We start from the raw sequence: 24,781 nt of genomic DNA, 5'->3' as shown, positions 1-24,781 counted from the left end.
GCAGCAGTATGGTATAATGCAAAGAGTGTCGACTTTAGAACTAAACTGGCTTGGGTTCAAATACTAACTCTCACATTCTATTGGTTGAATCATATGAAAGTGAAGATATTCAATCATTTTTTACAGTTTCACATGTTCCACACAGTTCTTCCTCTGTATTCTAGAGGTAAATCTCTTTTTTTTTTTGTTAATTTTATTTATTTATTTTTTCCCCCAAAGCCCCAGTAGATAGCTGCATGTCACAGCTGCACATCCTTCCAGCTGCTGCATGTGGGACATGGCCTCAGCATGGCCGGAGAAGCGGTGAGTCAGTGCGCGCCCGGGATCCGAACCCGGGCCGCCAGCAGCGGAGCGCGCGCACTTAACCACTAAGCCATGGGGCCGGCCCCGATCTAGAGGTAAATCTCCTAACCTAAGTTTTAGTTCCTTCAGGTGCCAAAATCACTACCTTTCAGGGATATTGTGAAAATTAAATGAAAAAATGTATATGAAAATACCTGACATATAGTAGGTGTTCAACAAACATTCATTTCCCCAAAGGCAGTAAGATGCATGAATCATAAGAAGGAGAGAGAGCTATTTCTTGTCAACCCTGAGTTTAGGAAACCAAGAAAAGATACATTAAAATAAGGTTTCCTTGGATTTTGATGGTGGGGGAGGCTGTACATGTATGGGGGCAGGGGCTAGATGGGAAATCTCTGTACCTGCTGCTCAATTTTGCTGTGAACCTGAAATTGCTCTAAAAAATAAAGTCTATTTAGAAATATGGGGAAAAACATGAGGTGTCTTAGGCTTGTTTTATTTAAACTCTGAGTTCAGAGGTCCCAATATACACACTGCCTTGGTGTTCTCATTGATCTCCAACTTGAACCCTTCTCAGTCACCCTGTTAAAATCTTGGTCGAGTCCCAGAAGCCTCTGTTGATCTAGCCCGAGTGAGCTGGCAAGTGAAAACATACACATAAATACCAATGATCTCAGTGATTCTCTCCCGCTCCCCAGCACATTCCTTTGCAGGACAATCGCTCTCACTTGGCTGGAGCCTCTCTGTTCACAAATAGGCCTGACTGGGCTTAATTTAGCAAAGTGCAGGCCTCCTGTGAAAGCCGGGGGTGAAGCTGGAGCCCAGCAATCCCCAGGACACCTTGTGTGGAGACAGGACCCGGCCCCACTGAAAGGGCTGAGAGGCATGTTCAGAATGATTGTTTCCCTCAGCACTTAGGAACTGGAGCTCAGGCGAACCGTCCTGTGCTTTCCTTGACTTCTCTTGGGGCAGCAGATATAGAATTGGGAACTAAGTGAAAATTTACATTGGAGTTTAAAAGTATAAAAACTATACTAATTTTTCTGTAGATAAATTGGTACATAGGCAATTTATGGCCTACTAAATACTTTTAAATTACCTGTGGCACCTAACATGACCTGACATTTATCCCCAAATTCAGCTCTCAGTTCTGATTGATATTTGTACTTTGTTCTATTCTCCAAAAAGGATAAAGCCACTCATTGGTGTCCTACAAAGTCCAGGACAGTTTTTTGTACATTGAAGCTTGCATTATGAACTAGAATCTAAGTTCTAAAACCTGTCACTCCTCTCTTGAAAGCCTAGCTGTGTCCTGAAACTAGGTCCTATGATCAGGCAGCTCTTCTGAAGTTATACCTCTACCTGGGACCAGGGACAGCACTTAGACTGGAGAATCTACAGCTGCACCATCCAGGACAGCAGCCCTGAGCCACATGTAGCTACTGAACTCTCGAGATGTGACTAGTCCAAACTGAGATATGCTGTAAGGACTTCAAAGACTTAGTACACTGGATTGCAAAGACTAACCACCACAAAAGAACAAAAAATCTCAATTTTTAAATACTGATTTCATGTTGAAATGCTAATATTTTAAATATATTATTAACATTAACATCACGTGTTTCTTTTTACTTTCTTTTAATGCAGCCACTAGAAAATTTTAAATTTTATCTGTGGCTCGCATTGTGTTTCTGTTGGACAGCACTCCTCTATGAGATGTTAGGAAAAAGATGTACTAGCTTAAGTACATTACATGAAGACATGCTCCAACCTGCAGCACAGGTAAGCCTGTGGTATAAGACCCCTTTTAGTTTTATGGGCTTATGGCATTCAACAACCAACAAAATACAGAAGTAACTCCAGCTAATTATAAGTGAAGCAAAACTATCTAGGGGGTGATAACAAGCATGACATTGAACAAGAGTCAGATCACAGGACTACTCAAAAGATGTTCAGACACAAAACTGTAAGTGTCAGGAGGGCAGGGACTCCCTCTATCTTCTCACCATTGCCCCCATTGCTAGCAGGGTGCCCACACATAGAAGATGATTATATGTTTATCAGGTGAATGGATGTTGGTCAAAATAAAATCAGTCCACTCTTAATTCTCACTGCCAAGAATTTCCTCCTCTTACACTGATTCTTTTCTCAATTCGATTGCTTCCTACTTCTGCCAACCCTTCTCTTGGAGAGACTGCTCAGTTCCAAGAAGAGCTGGAGGTTCACCTGGAGTGCCCGAAAGCACAGCTTCTGGGCCTCTCAAGTGGAGGAGATAGCAAAGGATGGAAAACTGGTCTCCTCTTCTACCTTTTCTGTACAGATGAGCCTCACCTGCAACTTCTAGGGTGTTTATAATCAATCAACACAAACTTTCTGAGGTTCTATTATAGGCTCAACAATGTTGAAGATTATGCTGAAGGCTACAGAGGAAGTTTGAGATCAATCCAACCCACAAAGTGTTTATAATTTAAAAGAAGAGATAAGAGATGTATACATGGAAAGATAATTGCCAGCCAGGGATTAAATAACATGTGCCAAATAATGTATCTGAACTGTAATTGCCGGAAAAGCACAGAGAGTGAAAGATGATTTCTGTCAGTGGTGATGAGGAAAGGCCCCCCCTGAGCCTGGACTGGAATCCAGGAATCTGAGTTGGACTCTGTAACCTGAGTAGGGTTTGGATGAGCAGAGAAAAGAGATACAGGTATTTCAGGTGTAAACAAGGATGTGTCAGCAGGAATTAGCACACATGAGGGAGAGTGACTCACTTGAGGAACATGTTTGAAAATATATCGTGGGAGAATAAAGCTTGCTTCCTGCCTCTGAGAATGTTGAACCAACTTGAAGAGAACTCCAACGGTCTCCTGCCACCATATCTATCCATGTACCAGCATCTGCGCTTACATACTCCATCTTTTCACTTGTGACCACAGATTGACTATCCATGCTCCTATTTAAAGCCAAACCTTCCATTTATGCTTTAGGTCTTATTCTACCTCTCAAAACTAACATCCAGAAAGTCTTACCTTCTCTCCTCCATCAATATTTCACTTTCTACTGGAAAATTCTATTGGTATAGAAACATGCTATTATTCATCTATCTTTTTAAAAATCTTCTGTGGAGCCCATACCCTAACTAGTGACTGTCCCATTTCTTTGCTCTCCTTTGCAACAAAACTCCTCAACATCATCAGTCATACTCATTGACTCCAATTCTTCTCTCATTTTTTGTTAAACCTACTGCAATCAGGCTTTTGCCTCCACCAGTCCACCAAAACTACTCTAATCAAGACTACTAATGACATTCATGTTGTTAAATCCAAAGGTCAATTCCTAGTCATCATATTACTTGAGCTACCAGCAGCATTTCAGAAAGTTGATCCCTCCCTCTTGCTTTCTTTATTTGGTTTCCACAACTCCAGACTCTTGGTTTTCCTCCCACTTCACCAATTGCACTTTTTCTATCTCCTTTGCTGGTTCTTCCTCCTTTCCCCAAACTATTAATGTTAGAGTGACCCAGGGCTAAGTCTTTGATCCTCTTCTCTTCTCCCTTGGTAGATGTAACTCACTTGGTGATCTTATACAGTCTCACGGCTTTAAATGTCATCTATATGCTTACAATTCCCAAATTTACATCTCCAGCCCAACCCTTCATCCAGTACTTCAGAGTTATATATTCAACTGCTGACTTGATATTGCCACTGGAAATGTCCAACAAATATCTCAAACACAAAATGTCCATAACTGAACTCCCACTCTCCACCCTCAAACCTGCTTGACACTTAGCCTTCTCTATTTAATCATGGCAACTCCATCTTTCCAGTTACTTAGGCCAAAAACCCTGGAGTCTTCCTTGATTCCTTTCTTTCCCTCACAATCCACATCCAATCTATCAGCAAATCCTGTCGGTGCTACCTTCACCATGTCACCCCGCATCAGTTGCTACTACCTTAGTCTGATCACCATCATTTCCTATGTGGAGTGTGGATTACTGCAATAGCTTCCTAATAGCCCTTCTGTCTTCTGTCCTCACGCTTCTACAGCCTATTCAAAATACAATAACCACAATGATCTTTTCAAAGTCAGATAGGGCTGTCATTTGTTAGATCACTCCTCTGCTCAAAACCCTTCAATGGCTTCCCTTGTCAATTAGAGTAAAAGCCAAAGTCCTTAAAATTATCTATAAGGTCCTATCTGATCTACAACAGCCCCATTACCCCTGGAGCCTCATCTCCCAGCATTCTCGCCCTTTCTCATGCTACTTCAATCCCCATGGCTTTCCTACTTTTACTCTGCCAGGAATGTTCTTCCCACAGTTATCTGTTTAGCTAACTTCCTCATTTCCTTCAAGCCATTGCTTAAAAATCATTTTCTATAGTACAGCCACTTCGGAAAAAAGCTTGGCAGTATCTTATAAATTGAAATATATGCTTATTATCTGACCTAACAACTCTACTACTGGGTAATTACTCAAGAGAAATAAAACAAAGACTTGTACACAAATATTCATAGCAGCTTTATTCATAATAGCCAATCACTGGACGCAACCCATATATTCATCAACAGGTGAATGGATAAACAAACTGCATTACATTCATACAATGGAATGTTACTCAGCAATAAAAAGGAATGAACTACTGACACAAACAACACGGATGATCCTCAAAATCATTATGCTAAGTGAAAGAAGCCAGACACCAGAATCTATACTGCATAATTCCATTTATACAAAATTCTAGAATAGACAAAACTAAGCTATAGACAGAAAGCAGATCAATGGTTTCTTGCAGCCAGAGGTATGAGAAAGTTGGCACCAATGGGACATACAGCAATTTTTTTGGGTGATGGAAATGTCTTATATCTTGATTGTGTGGTGGTGGTGATTGCATGGATGTATGTATTTGTTCAAATTCATCAAATTCTACACTTAATAAAGTTGATTTAAACAAAAAGATGAAAAGAAAAACAGAAGTGATAAAGGAAGTGGCAATGCGAACAGCCAAGTGCAAAGGGTGAATAAGGAGCTCAGCACCACCAAGACCACCAATCTCGGATACTTTCATTGCCTCAGGTCAGCCTTGAGAGCTATAAATGCTGGAAAGGCAAAACCTAGGAACAAATCTTCCTCCATTGGTCACTCTCATGTTTGTTTACTTTCCTTTCCATCCCATCTCTGCAAAAACAGTGGGAAGATCATGTGGTAGACAGACTCGAACATGGCTCCCCATGATCCCTGCCTCTTGGTGTTCATGCCTTTGTGTAATCCCCTTCCTTTGAGTACAGGCAGGATGTGTAACTTGCTTCTACCCAACAGAATATGGCAAAGGTGATGGAATGTCACTCCTGTGACTACATTAAGTTTTAAGATGCTGTCTTGCTAGGAGCCTTGCTCTAGAGCCTCTCCTTGCTGACTTGATGAAGTAAGTGGTCATGTGGGGAAAGCCCAAATGGCAAGGAACAGTAGGTGGCTTCAAGGAACTGTGGGCAGCCTGTAGCCAACATCCAGCAAGAAGTTGGAACCCTTAGTCCTACATCACAAGGAAATGAATTCTGCCAACAACCCGAGGGAGCTCAGAAGCAGATTCTTCCCCAGTCAAGCCTCCAGATGAGAATTCAGCCTGGCCAATATCTTGGTTGTAGCCTAGTGAAACCCTAAGCAGAGAACTCATCTAAGCTCTGCCTGGACTGCTGGCCCACATTAACTATGAGACAATAAACACGTATGTGTGTTTTTAAAATCATTGTCTAAATGTGGCCTCCCCTGACCACTCTTTAAATACTGCAACCTGCCCTTCACTCTTATGTTTTTCTTTTTTTTTTCCCCAAGGGGACTTATCACTTTCCAACATTCTACATATTTATTTACTTCTAAAGTTTATTGTTCACTGTCTGTCTCCTCGTGCCAGAATATAAATTCCATGAGAGTAGGAATGTGTGTCTGTCTTGTTCATTGGTATACGTTCTAACCACTTCCACCTGGAACATAGTAGGTGCTCAAAAAGTGTTTTTAAATGAACGAGGCCTCATGCTTATGTTTACACTAGCATCAATCTATTTGTATTCTCAGCAGAGACAGAGCATAACTAATCACCACCTGTCACATACTGAGACTTCACGTACCTAAAATCTACTATTAGGTCACTTCTGAGTCTGTGCTTCCCCAAATTAAAAATCCCAATTCCATTTCCCCTTTCTCATAAGCCTCACTTTCTAATTTTTATTTTGGTTCGAATATTTCCCAATTTCCTCTGAATTTCTAGAGTTTCATACCAGACTCGGCACAAGTCCAACAGGGCAGTGCCCGGGGATAAGAACAGCCTGGTTTCTATTACATTCTACATGGCAGTTTGCACCTGTTTCACAAGTAAAAATGAGGTCAATGCCACCTTTTACGGAAGATACACCAATGAGACAATGCCCTCTTCCTACCACAATCTGGGTGAAAGCCACTAGGAAAACAGGTATCCCTGACTAGAGCTCTTTCTTTTCTCTTTAGTCAGACCTTAATACAATGTAGAGTTATTCACTAAAAAACATTATTTGCATTTGAAAGAGGAACTAACTTTAAATTCTAAAGAATGTGCCAAGGCCTTGCTTATTAACTGAAGAATTAGGCCATGTGGCTGTTGGGACACCAGGTACACTGGCTGAGGCTACTAATGGTAAATCTGGTCCTGTGAAAAATGGGGACTACTTCATACGGCTATTATGTGGTTGGGACTAAATGTGTATAACATGCATAGCAGAGTGCCCCGCACGTAGTAAACACTAAATGGATTTCCTCCTCCATAAGGTTTAAATGGGAAGCATTTAGGTTTTAGTTTCCATGTATATGGAAATTGGGGAAAGGAGAGAGGATATGGGGCAAAGAAGGACAGAAAGAGCCTAACAGCGGGGATAATACTGACACCAGAAGGTGGGACAAGACTCGGATCTAGAAACCTCTCCTGGAGAAAAGTAGCCTAGAAAGGACAAAAGAGTCCACTGCTGTTTTCCTCACGACCATTTATTTTCCTCCATCTTATATCAAGACCCTTAGGCACTGATGACATACCCTGACACCTTGAAGAAGTAGGGGAAACAGGAGAGGAACGAGAGGAGAGGGAAATCAGGAAGTCAGCAGCTGAGGGCCAAATGAAGGTAGAGAAAGCCTGAGGCGAAGTTCCAGTTCTACTCGATGTCACCACCCTCCACCTGGAGCAATTCAGGCAAGCCCATTCCAGTGGTCTTACATAACCAAGCTTTCCACAGCTAACAGAACTCCTACGCTCTCACCCCCAGCTTTGCAGAAGCTGGCAAGGACCACTTATTACTATCCTGACTCTTGTCTGAGTCCTCCGAGGCTCCAAATGGTTTGGCAGCAAGCTGGGCTTCTCCACAATCCCACAGCCTGGAAGGGGTCGGAGAGAAAGAACAAGACTTAGAAGGGTGACTGCTCCTCGCCTCTAAGGGATCTGCTCCTCAGAGCCCTAGAGGTTCACTACCTTCGTCTCATTTCTGTGCTGCGAAGACCCTAGGGTCCAGCTCTGGACTCAGGAGTTCCTGACTTTGAAGCAGAGTGATGACAACACACCTTGTCATCAATGGAGTAGTGCCAGGCGGGCAGGACAAGGTTTATGTTTGTATTAAGCAGATACTCAGCCTAAGTGGAGAGAACTTGGATAATAGGGAGGTCTGGTTAGAGAGTCTCTGAGAGGGACAGTCACCTACGTGGCCTCAGAGAGAAGCTATGAAACCTATCAAGAAAGAGTGACTTGGAAGGACATGCTTACTTCTAGCCCTCAGCCAGAGCCTTGACTCTCCTTCTGCAGCTCCAGGTCATGGCCTTCATGCTGGCAGCCTCCCTCCACCTGCCCAGGGGCTTCCGAGGAGGGCTTCTTCCTCAAGCCCCCATGTGGGCTTTCTAAGACCCTGTGTGCATAAAAAGGTGGCTTCCTGGGGACTGGCTGGGTGGCATAGCACTTAAGTTCACGCGCTCTGCCGTGGCGGCCCGGGGTTCACAGGTTCGGATCCCGGGTGCGGACCTATACACCACTTATCAAAGCCATGCTGTGGCGGTGTCCCATATAAAGTAGAAGAAGATGGGCACCAATGTTAGCCCAGGGCCAATCTTCCTCAGCAAAAAGAGGAGGATTGGCAACAGATGTTAGCTCAGGGCTAATCTTCCTCAAAAAAGAAAAAAAAAAAAAGGTGGCTTCCTGCCCTTCATGGTAGTGTGGCCTTGCACAAGGTTGGGAGATGAAAAGCTGGCATTATAGGGCAGCCTGTGCCTTTCATTGACTCCCACCCTCTTCAAGCCAAGTTTCCAAATAACTGGGATGGTAACTGCCCAGTGTAGCCCAAAGTCCTTTCTAAAGTTACTTGGCAAAAAGCCACCTGACTATTACTTAGCTCTCTGCAGAACGGCATGTACCAAGTCAGATCAGCCTTTTGGTGTGTGGGTGGATTAGCTGCTACTTAATACGATAGGGCGGGCCCATTTCCAGTTTGCACCAGCCCCCATTCTGCCTTCTCCCTGTATAACACAGCCTCATTTCTCTGTGAAGTTGAGCTTGCTTAGATGCCATGGCAAGGGCCAGAGGAGGAAGAAGAGCCAAAAAAAAAAAAAAAAAAAAAAATTTCACAGTGGCTTTTGGCAACATATAGATGAAACTCCTGGGAAAGGGGTATGTAGGCTGAGGAACTAAATATTTTCTTTTGGCAGCAGGCACAGGGTACAGAATCATTTATCTGTGAATTACTCTAGCTCCTGCTGTGTCTATTCTATTTTAGCCCAGTAGTGCAAAGGGGAAGCAAGTCTAAACTTCTGACAAGCATATAAATTCCTTGAACTTTTGTTAAAGACCAAGGAAATCATTGCAAGTGCTTGGACAGGAAGCAAGGCCTCCTGGATTCTAGCTTCAACTTGGCCATTAATTTGCTGTGTGACCTTGGGCAAGTTACTTTACCATTCTGGGCCTCAGTTTCTTTATCTTTAAAATGAAGGGTGTATTCATTAGGGAAAGCTGAGTGAATGGTATATAGGAACCCTCTATAATATTTTCACAACTTTTCTGTAAGTCTAAATTTATTTTAAAATAAAAAGCTTTCTTGGGCCAGCCCCAGTGGCCTAGTGGTTAAGTTCGGCGCGCTCCCCTTTGGCAGCCTGGGTTCGGTTCCTGGGCACGGACATACACCACTCACCTGTCAGTGACCATGCTGTGGTGGTGGCTCACATACAAAAAGAGGAAGATTGACAGCAGATGTTAGCTCAGGGAGAATCTTCCTCAGCAAAGAAAAAAAAAATAGAAGAAGAAAAAAAATAAAAAGCTTTCTTAAAAAGTGAAGGGGTTCTATAGACTATCTCCAAGATCCTCTGTAGCTCTAAACTGTGATTCTACGTTCTTATTTGTCTCTCTTCAGGTGAAATAAGTCTCTTTCCAGCTATCCAAATATATAACAGAGCAGAATTTTGCCCACTCCTCCTACCACAGACATGAGGTTGATTAGCTCCAGCACAAACATATTTTCTGCTTTTAACATATCTTACACCCTGGGCAAAAACTGAATTCTCCAAAAACACATTAAAAACACTCCATCCATATCCACTTTGTTCCTGCAAACAAATACATTTACCCAGTAGGGCAGAGCTGTTTCTAGCAGTCCATGGTTACAGAATCTCAGTTTTCCCCTAGCAACCGAGCTAATTATAACTCCAGCTACCTGGTAACAGCACTAGATTTTCCTGACATTGGTTGGCAGTTTTAAAGCCATCTCAGCTCTGCTGGCACCTCCCATACTAAGAGGGCATCAGAGGAGCTGAGAGACGGGGAGAAGGGAAGCAACTACCTGAGTCAGGGTGAGAGTCCAAAGAGGCGTCCAGAATCATGCATTCCAGGGCTGGGAGAGATGTCAGTGTCAGTCCCAGTCTCGCCCACCCATTTTATACATAAAGAACCAGAAGCTCAGAAAAAGTGACTTGTCTTAGCCAGGAACCTGGCAGTCTTCTTGATTCTTTTCCCTCAATCTTCCCATCCCATCAATCACCAAGTCCTACAGATATTTTACCTCCTAAATATTTTGCAGATCAGTTCCCTCCCCTCTATTCCTATTGCCAGGGCCCTCATTAAGGCCCTCATCATCTCTTGTTTGGCCTGCCTGTCCTCTTGCCTTATCTTCCTTGAGTCCATCTTCCGCACCCACCATGTTCCCTGCTGCTTAAAGCCCATCAAGGGCTCCTTATCATCCCCAGGATAAAGTCTACACTCTTTAAAATGGCACAAAGGAATATGCCCTGCATACTCTTCAGCCTCATTCTATGCCCAGTACTTAAATTTAGCAACACAAAACCACTTATAATTCTCCACATATACCATGCGGTTTCTTATCTCTAGGCTTTTGCTTCTGGCAAGAGCCCTTTCTTTCCACTCCACCATCCATTGACTAACTAAAGCTTACTCCTCTTTGAAGACAAAGCTCAGGGTTCATCTCCTCAAAGAATCCTTTGTAGATTTTCCTCCCATCTACTCCATTCAGTTGGGTTAGAGATGCCTCATACGAGTTCCCTTATGCCTTATATGTATCTCTATTATTGCTTTTTTACCACACTCGATCACTTTTGTTTTACTCATCTTTGAAGCCCCAACTTCCAGCATAATACTTGGAATATAGTAGGTACCCAATTAACGTTTATTAATGGATGAACAGATAAATCCAAAGCTCTCCATGATCTATCATCTGCTTACCTTTCCAGTCCCATCTTACCCCCACAACAAATCCTCGATATCACATGTTCTAGCCATACTGAACGACTTGAAGTGTGCCAAGCACACAATGCTTTTTCACGCTTGTATGCCCTTGTATATACTGTTTCTTCTGTCCGAAATGCTCTTCCCCATTCTTTGTTGTGTTATTATCTTTTAAGATTCAATTCAAACGTCACATGCTTGGCAAGCCCTTTCCTGGTGGATTTTATCATTCTCCTTAATACTACAGAGCAATCTACACATACCTCTACAGTAGCCCTTATTATACCATTTTTATTTATTTGTTGATATCTTTCTCCACCAGCATCAAACACACTGGCTGGCATATAGTAGATATGCAATAGATGTCTGAATCAATGAATGCATGCGTGTGAACATGAGTAAATGAACCGCCAAGGTGATAAGGCAAATAAGGGAAATATCTGAGACAGGAATTTAGAATGCCTATTCTTTCAACTATATCATATTATTTCTATCAGTGTGTAAACCTGGATGTACATAACTAATAGGAAGAAGAGGTGTCTTTGTAATAAGTTCATGCAGAAGTATAAATTACATAGACATAGGTAAGAGGATAATTGAAAGTGGATTAGAATTAAATCAGGTTCCAGAATTTAGTTTTAGATTTGTTTCCTAGTGATTAGAAGAACAGGTCTTAAGTATTCAAAGGAAAAAATTTCTTCTTCCCTTCTTCCTTACACATAACATAAAATTTACTATTTTAATCATTTTTAAGTATACAGTTCAGTGGCATTAAGTACATTCATATTGTTGTGCAACTGTCCATCTCCAGAACTTTCTCCCCAATTGACTACACCCATTAAACAATAACTCCCCATTCACTCCCCACAGTCCCTGGCAACCACCATTCTATTCTCTGCCTCTATGAATTTGACTACTCAAGGTATCTCATGTAAGTGGAACCATACAATATTTGTCCTTTTGTGACTAGTTTATTTCACTTAGCATAATGTCCTCAAAGTTCATCCACGTTGTAACATGTGTCAGAATTTCTTTCCTTTTCAAGGCTAAACAACATTCTGTTATATGTATGTCCCCCATTTTGTTTATCCATTCATCTGTCAACGGACACTTAGGTTGCTTCTTCTTTTTGGCTGTTGTGAATAACACTGCTATGAATGAGGGTGTACAAAAATCTGTTCGAGTCCCTGCTTCCACTTCTTTTGAGTGTATACCTAGAAGTGGAATTCCTGGATCATATAATATTCTATGTTTAATTTTTTGAAGAATATCCATACCATTTTCCACAGCGGCTATACCATTTTACATTCCCAACCAGCTGTATACAGTGTTTCCAGTTTCTCCACATCCTGGTCAACATGTTATCTTCTGTTTTTTTTGTTTTGTTTTGTTTTTATATTAGCCATCCTAATAGGTGTGAAGTTGAAAGAAATTTTTAACCGAGAACACAAATATTGGTTACAACTATTTAATGAATAGAGTTTCTCTACTTTCTTCCTACTTCTACTCCCAAAAAGAAAAGGAAATGGACAAGCACGCCTTCAAAGACCACAGAAAGCTGAGAACGAGAAGTTAGCACACACAGTGTGCACAGACACGAACACACACAGACTACATTTATACCAGGCTTCCAGAGAACTGTTTAAAAATAGTTTGGCCAAAGTAGTTCTTACTTCTCTCTCTTTACTTATATTTTCCCCCTCTCTACTATACACATTTCTTAAAGTTATGTAAGTAAAACGCAGGGAAAAAAAACCTTAGCAGCTATCTAAACAAGGTATCCAATTGTAAAAAGAAAAGGGAGTCAACTCTGTTAAATATAAGAAGAAAATTATTCCACTCTACAACAGCAACTGCAGCAGTCACTTTAGACAATAATCTGAGAAGGTGCAGGCTCTTTAATATGTGTCTGTAGGTATGTAGGATGGTAATAAGCCTTTACATTTATTTAACATCTAACACATTCAAACATACTTACATATGGAGAGGAGGGCAGGGCAGGAACTCATGCCTCCATTTCAGGAGACTAAGGCTCAAAGAAGTTAAGGACAAGTCACAGGACACATAGCAGGAAAAGATAGATTTAGAACTCAGGCTTTCTGATTAAATCCAAAACTTGTGTCCCTACATTATCTGCCTCAAAGTTACTGTCTTTCTGTAATAGTCTTCCTTTGGTTCAAGTCAAGTTTCCTAAATTGTACAGCCTGTTGGAGTCGCTTGGGACCTCATTGAACTTTTGGGTGCTTCTTAGCACAGTAAGTCTGCATGTATACTGTTACTCATCATATTGCCCAAAGCCTAAAGAAATCAGGCTAAGACTATAGAAAATCAATCAGTGAGCAAAAGAAACTTAATAAAGAGAGTAGATCTTAAAAGTTCTCATTACAAGAAAAAAAATTTTCTAACTATGTGTGGTGATGGATGTTAACTAGAATTATTATGGTGATCATTTTACAATACATACGTATATCGAATCATTCTGTTGTCCACTTGAAACAAATATAATGTTTATGTCAATTATATCTCAATTAAAAGACAGATCTTAAAAAATAAATAAATAAATAAAATAAGCTGAATTTAGAACCAGATCAAGCTATATCAAAGTATGAAACCAAGATGATAAAAATTTTTGAATTATAACCCATCACAGTCAGAATAGTAGTAATTTTTGTGAAAGCAAAGGACTTTGTGCCGTTACTAAATAAAATATTGTATTTCAAAAAAAGAAATTTAACACACCCTTTCTTATTTATTCTCTTTGAAGAAACATTTGTATTTGACGATGATAGTAAATTTGCTGCGACAGGGTTACTTGGGTAATATTATCTTATTTATACATGGGCAAACTAAAATGGAGAATTGAGACAAATAGGATAAGTGGACCCAAATCCACTACTGAGGAAAAAGAAACTGATTTGGAATAAAAAATGGTCCAGGATGAGTGTGTCCAGTAATTAGACTTATCTGGATAATTTTGATACCTCTCAATTTGTCACAGTAATGGCAAATATTTCTTGAGGGCTTACTACATTATAGGTGTTGTGCTGATTTCAAGTCATTGGCTCATTGAATCCTGCCCCAGATCCTATAAGAGAGGTTCTATTACCACACCCACTTCAGCTCAGACAAGTTACAGTATTTGCCCAAGTTAACACAGGTAGCAAGTGGTAGAACCAAGATTCCACCTCAGGTCTGTCTGGTTCATTACTCTTAACTACTATGCCCAGTGATAGCAGAATAGTAGAAATGATGAAAATTTGGTAGGCAAGTAAAGTCAGTAGGCTGTTTATCATGACTTTTAAAACCTAGCTGTAGAAATACGTTACGTATAAGCTTCAAGGTTTGCTCAAGAAAAATGTCATCGAACCCAAAAGATGATAACATACAGCTCAAAAAAGTCAGACAGTTAAGGGCGATAAAACATTGGAACACAACTCCTTCAACTCCTCTCTAAAGGCTAAATCCACTTTAACCTTCTAATATCAATTATGTCATATTCAAACATTGACTCTATCTGGTCCAGAATGACTGCATTCAGTTTCTCCTAACGTTTTTGTTGTTAGATCTAGCCCTGTCAGATTTTAAATTCCATTTTTAGAATGGAACCTTAAATCTTTTTTAAAGCAATCTTGGGTAATAATAAAGTCACACAAGTTTAACAAGTGAGTAGCCATGATGGGGCAAAACACAGTGGACAGTGGTTTTGTGTGCTGTTTGGGGACTGGGTGTTTACCACACAGCAGTGGATTTCATAAATTCCAGGGTCAGGCATAGTTCTAGTGGCGGCACACTCAGCTATCATGAGAATATGCAGGATTAGATAATCAACAACAAGGAAGTCAGCCAAGTTGCCACCCAGAAATTATTTACCAGAGCAGCTGCAGTCCAGAAATGCTAACAAGCCAGTCTCCCTAGGAGTGGGCCATACTCAGCTGTGGACCACTCAGCATTTTCTCAATTTACTTTGCTCCAGAATCAGAAGCTATATGTACTGCAACGGTTTCTCCTTTCCTTGCTTTTTACGTTCAAAACTGTCCCCAAAAAACTGAGCCTACAATTAATATTTGCTACCAAGAGGGGGCAGTGGTACCTAATCATGTAGGTATATGCCCCAGTTTATCTGTGCTGAGGGTAAGCAGCCTCTACCTGTGTTTTTTTTTTTAATTATTTACAAATATTGAAGCTTAAAAAATAGTTTAACTTGGTTAACAGAAAAGTAGCTAGTTTCACAGAACCAATTTTTATGTATAATTTAACACTTTTATTAACCCATTACTAGTACGAGTCTTAAGATTATTTCTGAATTCTCTGAACAGCTTGAAAAAGAGAAACCCTTAACTTCTTTTTTACTTACTTGCTTTGAAGTTGATACTTCTAGGTTTTTATATAACTCTCTCTTACACCTTCTCATACAATTAAATATCCTTGTAGCTTCCTTTACATTTAAGGATTATATCTATTTTAGTCTCTCCCTCCATCAACTACCCAAAGAGGACATGCCACTTGGAAAGAGAAAGATTGAACCCACTCACTAGTCCTTTTCTCCTAAAGCTTCCCATATTGCCCTTCCCTGCAGTCATCATGGTGAAACGCTTGATCGTCTCTAAGACAGTAATTTTTCACTCTTAAGTACAAATATCCCAACAAAAATCTGCCATAGCAAAAATAGAAAAAATGATAATTACTATTCACAATAAACTTGCATTACATATGTTTCACAAACATTGGTTTTCTTTAAGAGAATCATGCATACAGCACCCAGACTATTGCAGATTCTAACTAAGTTGGGTGTGATTTAATGTTTTTACTATACTTAAAGAAGTGTCCTTCCAACACCAAAGAAAAATCAAGCTAAGTTTGGTCACAGAACAGGGCCCTAAATTCCCAAGTGAACCATCTGATTTACCATGTGATGCATCGCATGTCACTCTCGATGTCTCTTTGCCAACACTGCTGCTAATTAATCATCCTAACCTTGCAGAATCACAATGTGACTAAGAAGGATGAACATAAAACACACTCATGGGAATATCTGAGGGTGAGATTAAAAGAGCCAAACCTCTTCGTCATTTTTAAATATCATACTATTACTACTAGTAGGCATGTAACTACCATCCCCTCATATATGTACGAAGCTGTGAAGTTTACAAAGTGCCTTGATATAAGTCTTCTTATTTAATCTTTTTCTTTTTTCAGGGAGGTTTTTTTTTTTGTGAGGAAGATCAGCCCTGAGCTAACATCCATGCTAATCCTCCTCTTTTTGCTGAGGAAGACCGGCTCTGAGCTAACATCTATTGCCAATCCTCCTCCTTTTTTTTTTCCCCCCCAAAGCCCCAGTAGATAGTTGTATGTCATAGCTGCACATCCTACTAGTTGCTGTATGTGGGACACGGCCTCAGCGTGGCTGGAGAAGCGGTGCGTCGGTGTGCGCCCGGGATCCAAACCCCGGCCGCCAGTAGCGGAGCACGCGCACTTAACCGCTAAGCCACGGGGCCGGCCCCTTTTTATTTAATCTTTATGGCTGCTGTTTATTCATACTCTCAACAAATAATTTTCAGGGTCTGTGATGCTGTGTGTTATCCTTGATGCCAGTTCTCCAGGGACTGGAACTGGCTTAGAGAGGTTAAGTAACTTGCCTAGGTCCCCTGGCTCTCCAGGGGTCCTGATGTGGTGGTTTTTTAAGCCGTTGTCCTTCCATCAAAACAGAACTGCCCTGGTTTCTGTCAACCCCTCATCACTACATAGTGTGATAAACTAATTTCAACTATGATGTTAATGATTGAAAATGGCTTTATGTGTTCTCGTTCCCAAAGAATAAGAGCATTTTAACCTAAGGATTCAGTGCTCCCCAAGTAATCATCGCCAAATGGGATGAGCAATGTGACAGGTGGACTGAACAAGATTTGGTGAGAAGGGAAAGGAGGGGACACAGTAGCTTGAGATCCCTCAAATCATATGATGCCAGTAGCTGCCTGACTCCTCTGCATTTAAGAGTAGGAAGAGACAGGGCCATGTCTATTCCCTGTATGGGACTAACAACAACATTAGGATAACAAAAGGGTTGTCACCTTTGCTTGTGACAATGTCACGTGACATTCCCCTGCCCCCGTGCAGCTCCTTAATCACACTTCTCCAGGAGAGCAATGGTGTCCTCTCACACCCCACCCAAAGTGTTCCCTGAAGACTGTCTCCTTAGCCAGTGCAAAACAGAAGGTAAGACCAAATGATTCAAGCAGTTGGTTGGTTCAAGCTAAAAATATCCTTTCCTTCCAATTATCTAAGAAATTGTCCTCCTTCTGCCTTGCTTTGGAGACAGTTAATGGGGAAATACTCCTCCTTCTGCCCAGTAAACAAATTCATTCACTATTCTTACCCTGAGACAAATATTGTCACTCATCTTCCCCCTCTCTCCATGTCTGAGTTCCCAATCCTCACTTGGCAACATTCTCCTCGACCCCTGGCAGCTCCACTGAGGCACACTCACTACAAGCCACATACAAGATGAAAGATGAGTCTGGACCAATTTCAGGAAAATTCCATTTAAAACACGGAAATGCAGGAAAGACAGAAAATAGGGCCAAATCCCCCAAATTTAGCTAACCATATTATTTGAATTTACCAAATAATCATTTAGGTTTCATAGACACCAGTTACTCCTTTGATACAAGATACTATTTAGCAGCCTGTAATGCTTCCTAACCTTCTTCTCGACAGGACAGAGCACACATAGACAGTGATAGCTTTGTACGGTCTCCTGGCATAAAGAGCTGGAAATTTAGAATCTCTGATTAAATCAGAGGCGACCAGCTCCAAGTCACTCAGGCCACTTTAGTGCTTGCCCAGACACTAAGAGGAAACCAATATTGTGGTAACCGGTTAGGAAGCTTAATCCTTGTAACCCATAGCCTAATGTCCCCTTATCAAGGTGCTGTCTCATCTCACCCTCAACTCAGCAAACCTCCTCCATCTTCGTTCCCCACCCCAACCTTCAATCAAGACAGCCCTCCCTTTCAGGGAAGCCACCATTCCCTGTCCCACCCCTCCTCAGGCCAGCTCCTAGTCCATCAGTACCCTTTTTGTCATTCTAAGGTGAACTACACCTAAGACTGAAATGCCTAAGATTCTGTCTTAAAAGCTGATCTGCATAATCATCTTCAAAAACAAACAAGAATCTCTCAAGGAACAGAAATGTCCTCAGCCCCTGCCCTTTTCTCCAGAGCATTATTCCCTGCCCCCATGAGAAGGGGCACTTCTCTAGCAGAAGGTGTGACCTGGAAACTACCTGCCTCAGAGTCACCTCTGGGGCTTGCTTAAAAATGCAAGTTTTGAAGTTCCCGGTTGCTAAATCAGAATCCCTGGGAGTGAGTCATGGAATCTGCATTTTAAACCAGCTCCCAAGGTAATTGTTCTGCACAGCTCCAGACCAAGAGTTTGAGAGCCTCTGATTTAATCCAGCTTCCTCCCACTACAGAGAAGGAAAGTAGAAAACAGGCACAACAGAGGTAAAATGGGTTGTCCAGGGTCACAAGGCATTAAGATGACCAGACAGGGCCTGGAACCCGCCTACCTCGCTAATGAGCACAGCAGAGCTAGGAAAAGCCTGGAATATCGTTGGGTCCGTTGGGTCCAAAGGGTCCGCCACCAGCCCCCGCCCGGCGGGGAGCGCACGGCCCCTGCACTCACCCGCTTGTAGATGTCATCCCGGCTGGCCTCATACTTCTGCTGCATGCGCTCCTCCAGGAAGTAGATGCGCAGCTTGAGGCTGAAGTTCTCCTTCTTCAGGTCATTGAGGTGCTGGGACAGAGTGCGATATCCATTAGACATGGTGGGCAACCCATGGGGAGGAGCATGCCCAGTCGCCCCCTCACCCCAGGAACTTGGTGCAACTGCACCGCGACATGAAGCGAGCCGGCTGGGAGGCTGCGGAGGCTACAGCGACATGGCCCTGATGGCTGGCTCTCTCTCAGGGACTTGGGACTGGGCTTACTGTTCTGGGTGCTGGAGCCCAGCGCACTTTCCTTTTTTACCTCCGGGAGATATTTGCGGAATCCCTGACAGAGGAACATGCTGCATGAACTCAGACACAAGTGGTGTAACCCGACTCCAAGCCAGGACTTGGCTGTCACCCTCCCAGAGCCTCCCAGGCCCAACTGTAGGCAGTTAACAGATTCTCGGAAAAGAGAGGGGACTGACCCCCAGAAGCTTCCAGCAAATGGGGAACGGAGTAATTCAAGGTGATGGGGAGGTTGCAAAAAAGAGACGGAAATGAAGGGGGGTGTGTGTGAGTGGGTATTTAAGTTCCTGGTGGCTGATTTACACAACAAAACCCAAAGGAGTGTGGCCCGAAGCAAGAAATACGGTTGCTATAGAGAAGAGCACACATATACAAAATGGTGACCACTCGTCAAATATCCCTCTCTGTCAGGCGCAAATCTTAAAGAGCTACTAACCGCAGGGGTCTCTCATTTCCTTTGATGATTCAGAAGCTCACCTCAAATCAGTTCCTACCCAGTTTTCCTCCCTGGAATTTTCAATCCCTGAGACAGTTAAATAAATAGCCTTTATTACCATGCGCCTCCCCCCATACACACTAGAGCCACCCCCAAAAGAAAGAGCGAATCTTCTAGTTCAGTGGAGTCTTTGCAAACTCTGTTTACCAGTTACACAAGCTCACAAAGAGGCAGGGTCAAAGGCTCCTCTCCTCAAGGGATGAGGGCAAGAGACGGAGGGAGGCGTCAGCCTGGAGCCCAGAGATTTCAGCCAGTCACTGGTTCTTAACTCCGACACCTGCCAAGTGGAGCCAGGCGCTCAGCGCCAGATCCTGCTCGTAAAGCAATTTAAGACTCTTGAATGACAGCTGCAACATTAGCAGGAAGTATTATTTATACCACATCACACGGGACATTGAAGGTGACTGGGAGACAACACCACAGCACAGATACCAAACACAGCTTCTTGGTTGCAGTAACACTAGGTTGAAAACAAAATTAATATTAACATCCAATGCAAAGAAGACTAAAAAATTTAGCCTTAATTCAAGCACTCACTTCTTCCTCCCCAAAATACCTGCTCTTCTTTCTTCTAATTCTTTCTTAACTCTACATAATAATTCCAATCAATATCTCCTGAGTACCCACCAGGTAGTATGTTGGGCTTGAGAGATACAAAAATGAAGACAGTCCCAATCCTCAAAGAACTAAGTGGCTATATACATATAGTATGTGTTTTACACTACAATTCTCCAAGCTTGTGTTATTCAAACTTTTTACATTTTATACTGCATTCCAGTATACACACATACCCGTACACACATAACTGAAGCAGAAATTTCACAAAGTGATATTACCATCACCATGGTGATGCACTCAGATATTATCTATTCTATTTCTCTTTCTGGGAGGGACCCACTGAATTGATTTCATGACCCACTAATAAGTTTCACCCTAAAGTTTGAAAAACACTGAATCTGGAAATCCAGAAGAAAGAGTAATTAATTCTTACTGTGATGATGAGAGAAAGCTTCACTAGGAGTTGCACTTGCACTTTGCTTTGAAAGACAGAAAAAGTTGAGTGAATAAAGTGGCCCCAGGAGGGCATAATTAGAACTGGGGAGTCTCTCGGATAGATTTGGATTATAAGTAAGGTGACATGTTTCTTACCACAGACCGTGACTTAAGACAAAATATTCCTCATTAAAAAAAAAATCTAAAATTTAAAATTTAGTTTTATTTATTTAGTTTAAAATTCATTTAGCTATTTTCATTAAATCTGTGCTCTTAGAATAAATTATTTTCATTTAGGCTTAGAGACAGGAAGAGAAAAGTCTGAATTAAAACTCAGAAGATCCTTTTCTGGTCCCAGTTCTGTTACTAAATAGCTGAAAGACCTTGGAAGTGCACTTCTCCGGAGGCCTAACTGTTCTCATTTATAAAATGAAGTGGTTGGAAACTAGGTGCTTTTTAAGGCCCTTTCTTGGTCTAAGCTCCTAGAGGAATAACCTAGTTATTATCACCTCCATTTTGCACAAGGGGAACCAGGCTGCCAGAGTCTAGATTAGTGTCTAATCATGCCTTCGAAGTCTACTTGGATTGCTTCATCACATAAGAAAATTTAGTAAAAGTTTTATGGAAAGTAAAATTGCATATGAATGCAGAGTATTCTCATCCAACCTAGATATTTCTTTCTATACATTAATGCCCATTTCTTATTATGCCCTGCGATCCTTGTTCTCCTACCTCTCTGGCCTCTTTTCTGTGTTTTTTGCCAGTTCCTTACAGCAAGTGCTTAAATGATGGCTAGTCCTTAGCCTTCTGATTTTTTCTCGTCACACTTTCTCCCTTAGAGATTTTATCCACTTTTAGGGCTATCACTTTTGCCTCCCAAACAACCTCCAAATCTCCAACCGAGTCCTCTCACCCAAGATCTAGCTCTACACATCCAAATCTTTCTTTGCTAGATAGTTCAACTTGAATGTCCCATTCTCACAAACAACCTCACAGCAAAACCTTCTGCAACAGTCTCTACCATGTCTGTCAGAATTCACTCCAGCGATCTTTTCTCTGTATCATAGCTAAAGTTTTCAAAACTTAAATCTTATCCTGTCATCTCCTCTACTTAAAACCCTTCACAGGCATCTCATCACTCTTAGAATAAAAGGAAAACCCCACCACATCCCCTCAAGACACCCTGCCTGTTTTTCAAGTCCTAGTTGGAATCCCACCCAAACAAAGCCATCCCTGGTCACCTAGAAAGACTTCTTCCTCTTTTGAACTCCTAAGACAAATATTAGCATTTGGCAAGTGTTCTTATGCTGCCTCATGCTATTGCCTTCTGTTGTCTTGCAGGGTTATTTACACCTTGTAGAGCTATTTAACTTTTCTTGCGTTTATGTCTCACCAACTAGTCTGGAAGTTACCCAAGGAAAGGGTCAATGACTTATAAGTCTTTCTAGCCTCCTTCTGCTCCCATAACAACCAAGAAGACCTCTCCAATAACATCCACCCCCCTGGTGCAGTCCCAGCCTGTTTTACAATCACCTCAACCAGACTAGAGTGTTTTGAGGGCTGGTAAGGCATATTTTGTGTCTTTGTATTCTCATTGCGTAGTATTTAGGAAGCACTCCCCAAATATTTGTTGAATTAATGAAAAGATAAGTATTCCATAAATATTTTACTTTTTGCTCATTTGATTTATTAAATATGGGCTAGCTTGCTTGTATTGTCATAACTTTCCAATAATATAGAAAGGTTTGTTTTAATAGTTCCAAAGAAAATACATTTGCTAGAATGGTTACTGTAGAAAAATGATTTTTGTTCACTTGAATTTCTAAGTTTATATGCCCATCTTGACCTTTTTCCTGAACTCCAATCTATATCTGACTTCCTAGTAGAAATCTCCCCTTGAATATAGACATCTCATACTTGTGATACCTAAAACGGAACTCCAGATCTTTCCCAGCACTCTGTATCTCCCTTAATTGTTTTTTTATGCTATAGTACCATCACCTTCCAAAACATTTATTTACTTATTTGTCTTGTTTCTTGTCTGTCTCTCCCCACTAGTCTGTAAACTCCATGAGAAAGCCAGGAGTTTTTCCTGTTTTGTTCTCTGCTATATCATCAGTACCAAGAATGGTGCCTGTACATAATAGGTGCTAGATAAATATCTGTTGAATAAAAGAATGGATAAATAATTAACCTGCTGACTTGGACCTCACTGGATTTAATTCTAATAGAACCCAATCTGTATACAAGATTACACAGATGTTTTAGGATGAAGAGCGTATCTAAAGGCATTCCTCTTTGTAAAAAGATTATAAGTAAAATAAATTATTCTGACAGACTAATTTCCATACAGAATGCAGAATCTGAACTTTGTATAAGAGTTCTGAACAAACGGGAAATAATATACGACAAACTACAATCAAAGAACGATATGAACTGTACAAATGGTAAAAACCATAGAAATTAGGAAAGAGAGGCTGTCAGACAAGGTTCCACAGAGAACTGGCGTTTAGCTCCCTTGAAGGATGAATCCAAGTCTGGATTGGCCGAGGGGAAGATACAGGGCCATCTGGGCAGGTGGAACTTGAGCAAAGGTGCAAAGGACAGACTGGACAGAAACAAAAGGCCGGTACTGTCCTGTAATGGGGAACAAAGATGATGGGAGTGACGAACCATTTTTGGGAGATCGTGAAAGTCAAGGTGAGGAGCCTGAGTTTGTTCCCCTAGGCAGATCCTGGCTCTCAATTTGGACAAAGAGTGAGGAGAAAGGCCATGGGGGAGGGCCAGGAACTTGCTTACTAAGAAGATTGTTTGTTTGTTTATTGCTTATGTTTTGTTTTACTCGTTTGCTTTTTGTAGCTTTAACAAACAAATATACACATACCTGGGCTGCACACTAAATCTTCTGGGAGCAGCTCCCAGGCCTGTATGTTTTGATAGGCACTGCATTGCTTAGAAAACAAAGAAACACTGCAGGTTCTTGAGCAAGGGACAGTGTTTCTATCTTTGTTCTTTTTTATATAGTACATCTAAAATCTTTACTTTTCTCTCAAATTACCTTTTCCAAACTTTTAATGGCTCTTCCCTCCTCTTTCCTTAGTTTCTTCTTCCCACCGCTTCTTAATGTATTAGTGTGGACTGGAAATAAGACTTTAATAAGGACTCAATCAACGCCAACAATAGTAGGAGGATTACAGCCCAGCTGTTGTGCATCATGCCCCATTAACATAACCAACTGACAAGTCAGCCTTTAAAAAAAACTTAGGTTCACATTTGCTTAACATATTCAGACCCCCCAGATAGGTCTTATAATGGAAATGCTTGAAAACATAATAATCTTTTATAATTCTCTCTCTCAAAAATAAAGTTCCACTCTACTAAAAATGATTAATCATCTTAATTGACACATTCTTTTCAAATATAATAAAACTTCTGCAACTTAAACTCTACTAATTTGATATCTGTGATAATTCATATCTTTACAGTTCATGAAAATAAAAATATTCTTAAATAACTTAATATGGTAAACAGAGGAACAGGAGAATAGTGTTTTAAGTAACATTTGAAGCTATACTATTCATTTACAAATGGGCAATAAATATTATCACCATCATGCATATTGTCCAGGTAGGGTAGCGCAACATTGTGGAAGAGCAAAAGCTTTTGAACCAAGGAGACCTAGGTATTTTCTGATTGTGTAACTTTGGGAAAATTACTTACTAGTAATTAACTGTAGGAAAGGAGTCAGAAGACTGGGATCTGGGTAGGGTACTAAGGAGGCTACAACTGTATCTGTAATGTTAACTTTTGTTTTTTAATCTGAGGCAAATAGGCTGAAAATAATATTCATTAAAATTTAGATATTGGATACATGGACCAGTGTTTTATTATTCTTTGTACATTCCTGTTGTTTGTGAAACAGCTCATAATTTCAAAAAACTATTTTAAGGGCAATCAAACTAGGAATCAGAGGGAGGCAGCTGTCCATTAGATACAAGGATGAATTCTCCAGTAGGGTTGGATGTAATGAACTTATTGCCACACCTCATCCATACATTCATACATCAGATATTTATTAAGCCCTTACATTATGAGAGATAGTAAATTTCCTGTCACAAAAGGGACTCGACTGAAACCAAAGAACCACTTGTCAGGGATATTGCTGGAAGTCGTCACACGTCAACTAGGAGTTAGCTCTAGAGGACTTTTAAGATCCTAAGCTATCCTGAGATTCCATGTTTGAAACAT

At 41.1% G+C, this 24,781-nt stretch overlaps 1 protein-coding gene across 5 annotated transcripts in view; it reads right to left on the bottom strand.

The window, feature by feature from the left end:
* PDE4DIP (phosphodiesterase 4D interacting protein) overlaps positions 1 to 24,781 on the bottom strand; it is a 197,309-nt gene that overhangs the window by 113,804 nt on the left and 58,724 nt on the right. For 2 of the 5 annotated variants that reach the window (XM_058538931.1, XM_058538935.1), the window contains exons 1-2: positions 19,058 to 19,196; positions 18,714 to 18,824 (exon numbers count right to left, since the gene is read on the bottom strand). In XM_058538931.1, the coding sequence (XP_058394914.1) occupies positions 18,714 to 18,824; positions 19,058 to 19,096 (150 nt within the window). In that variant the 5' untranslated portion in view covers positions 19,097 to 19,196. Of the gene's footprint in view, positions 1 to 18,713; positions 18,825 to 19,057; positions 19,197 to 19,223; positions 19,284 to 24,781 lie in introns of those variants that run through there. The other 3 variants (XM_058538936.1, XM_058538934.1, XM_058538932.1) reach the window with 2 other exon arrangements.

This window comes from Diceros bicornis, chromosome 4 (genome assembly GCF_020826845.1).
Source record: "Diceros bicornis minor isolate mBicDic1 chromosome 4, mDicBic1.mat.cur, whole genome shotgun sequence".
In the NCBI taxonomy this organism is placed as follows: Eukaryota; Metazoa; Chordata; class Mammalia; order Perissodactyla; family Rhinocerotidae; genus Diceros; species Diceros bicornis.
Note: the sequence above shows the minus strand (reverse complement) of the source record. Positions and strands in the feature narration are given on the sequence as shown.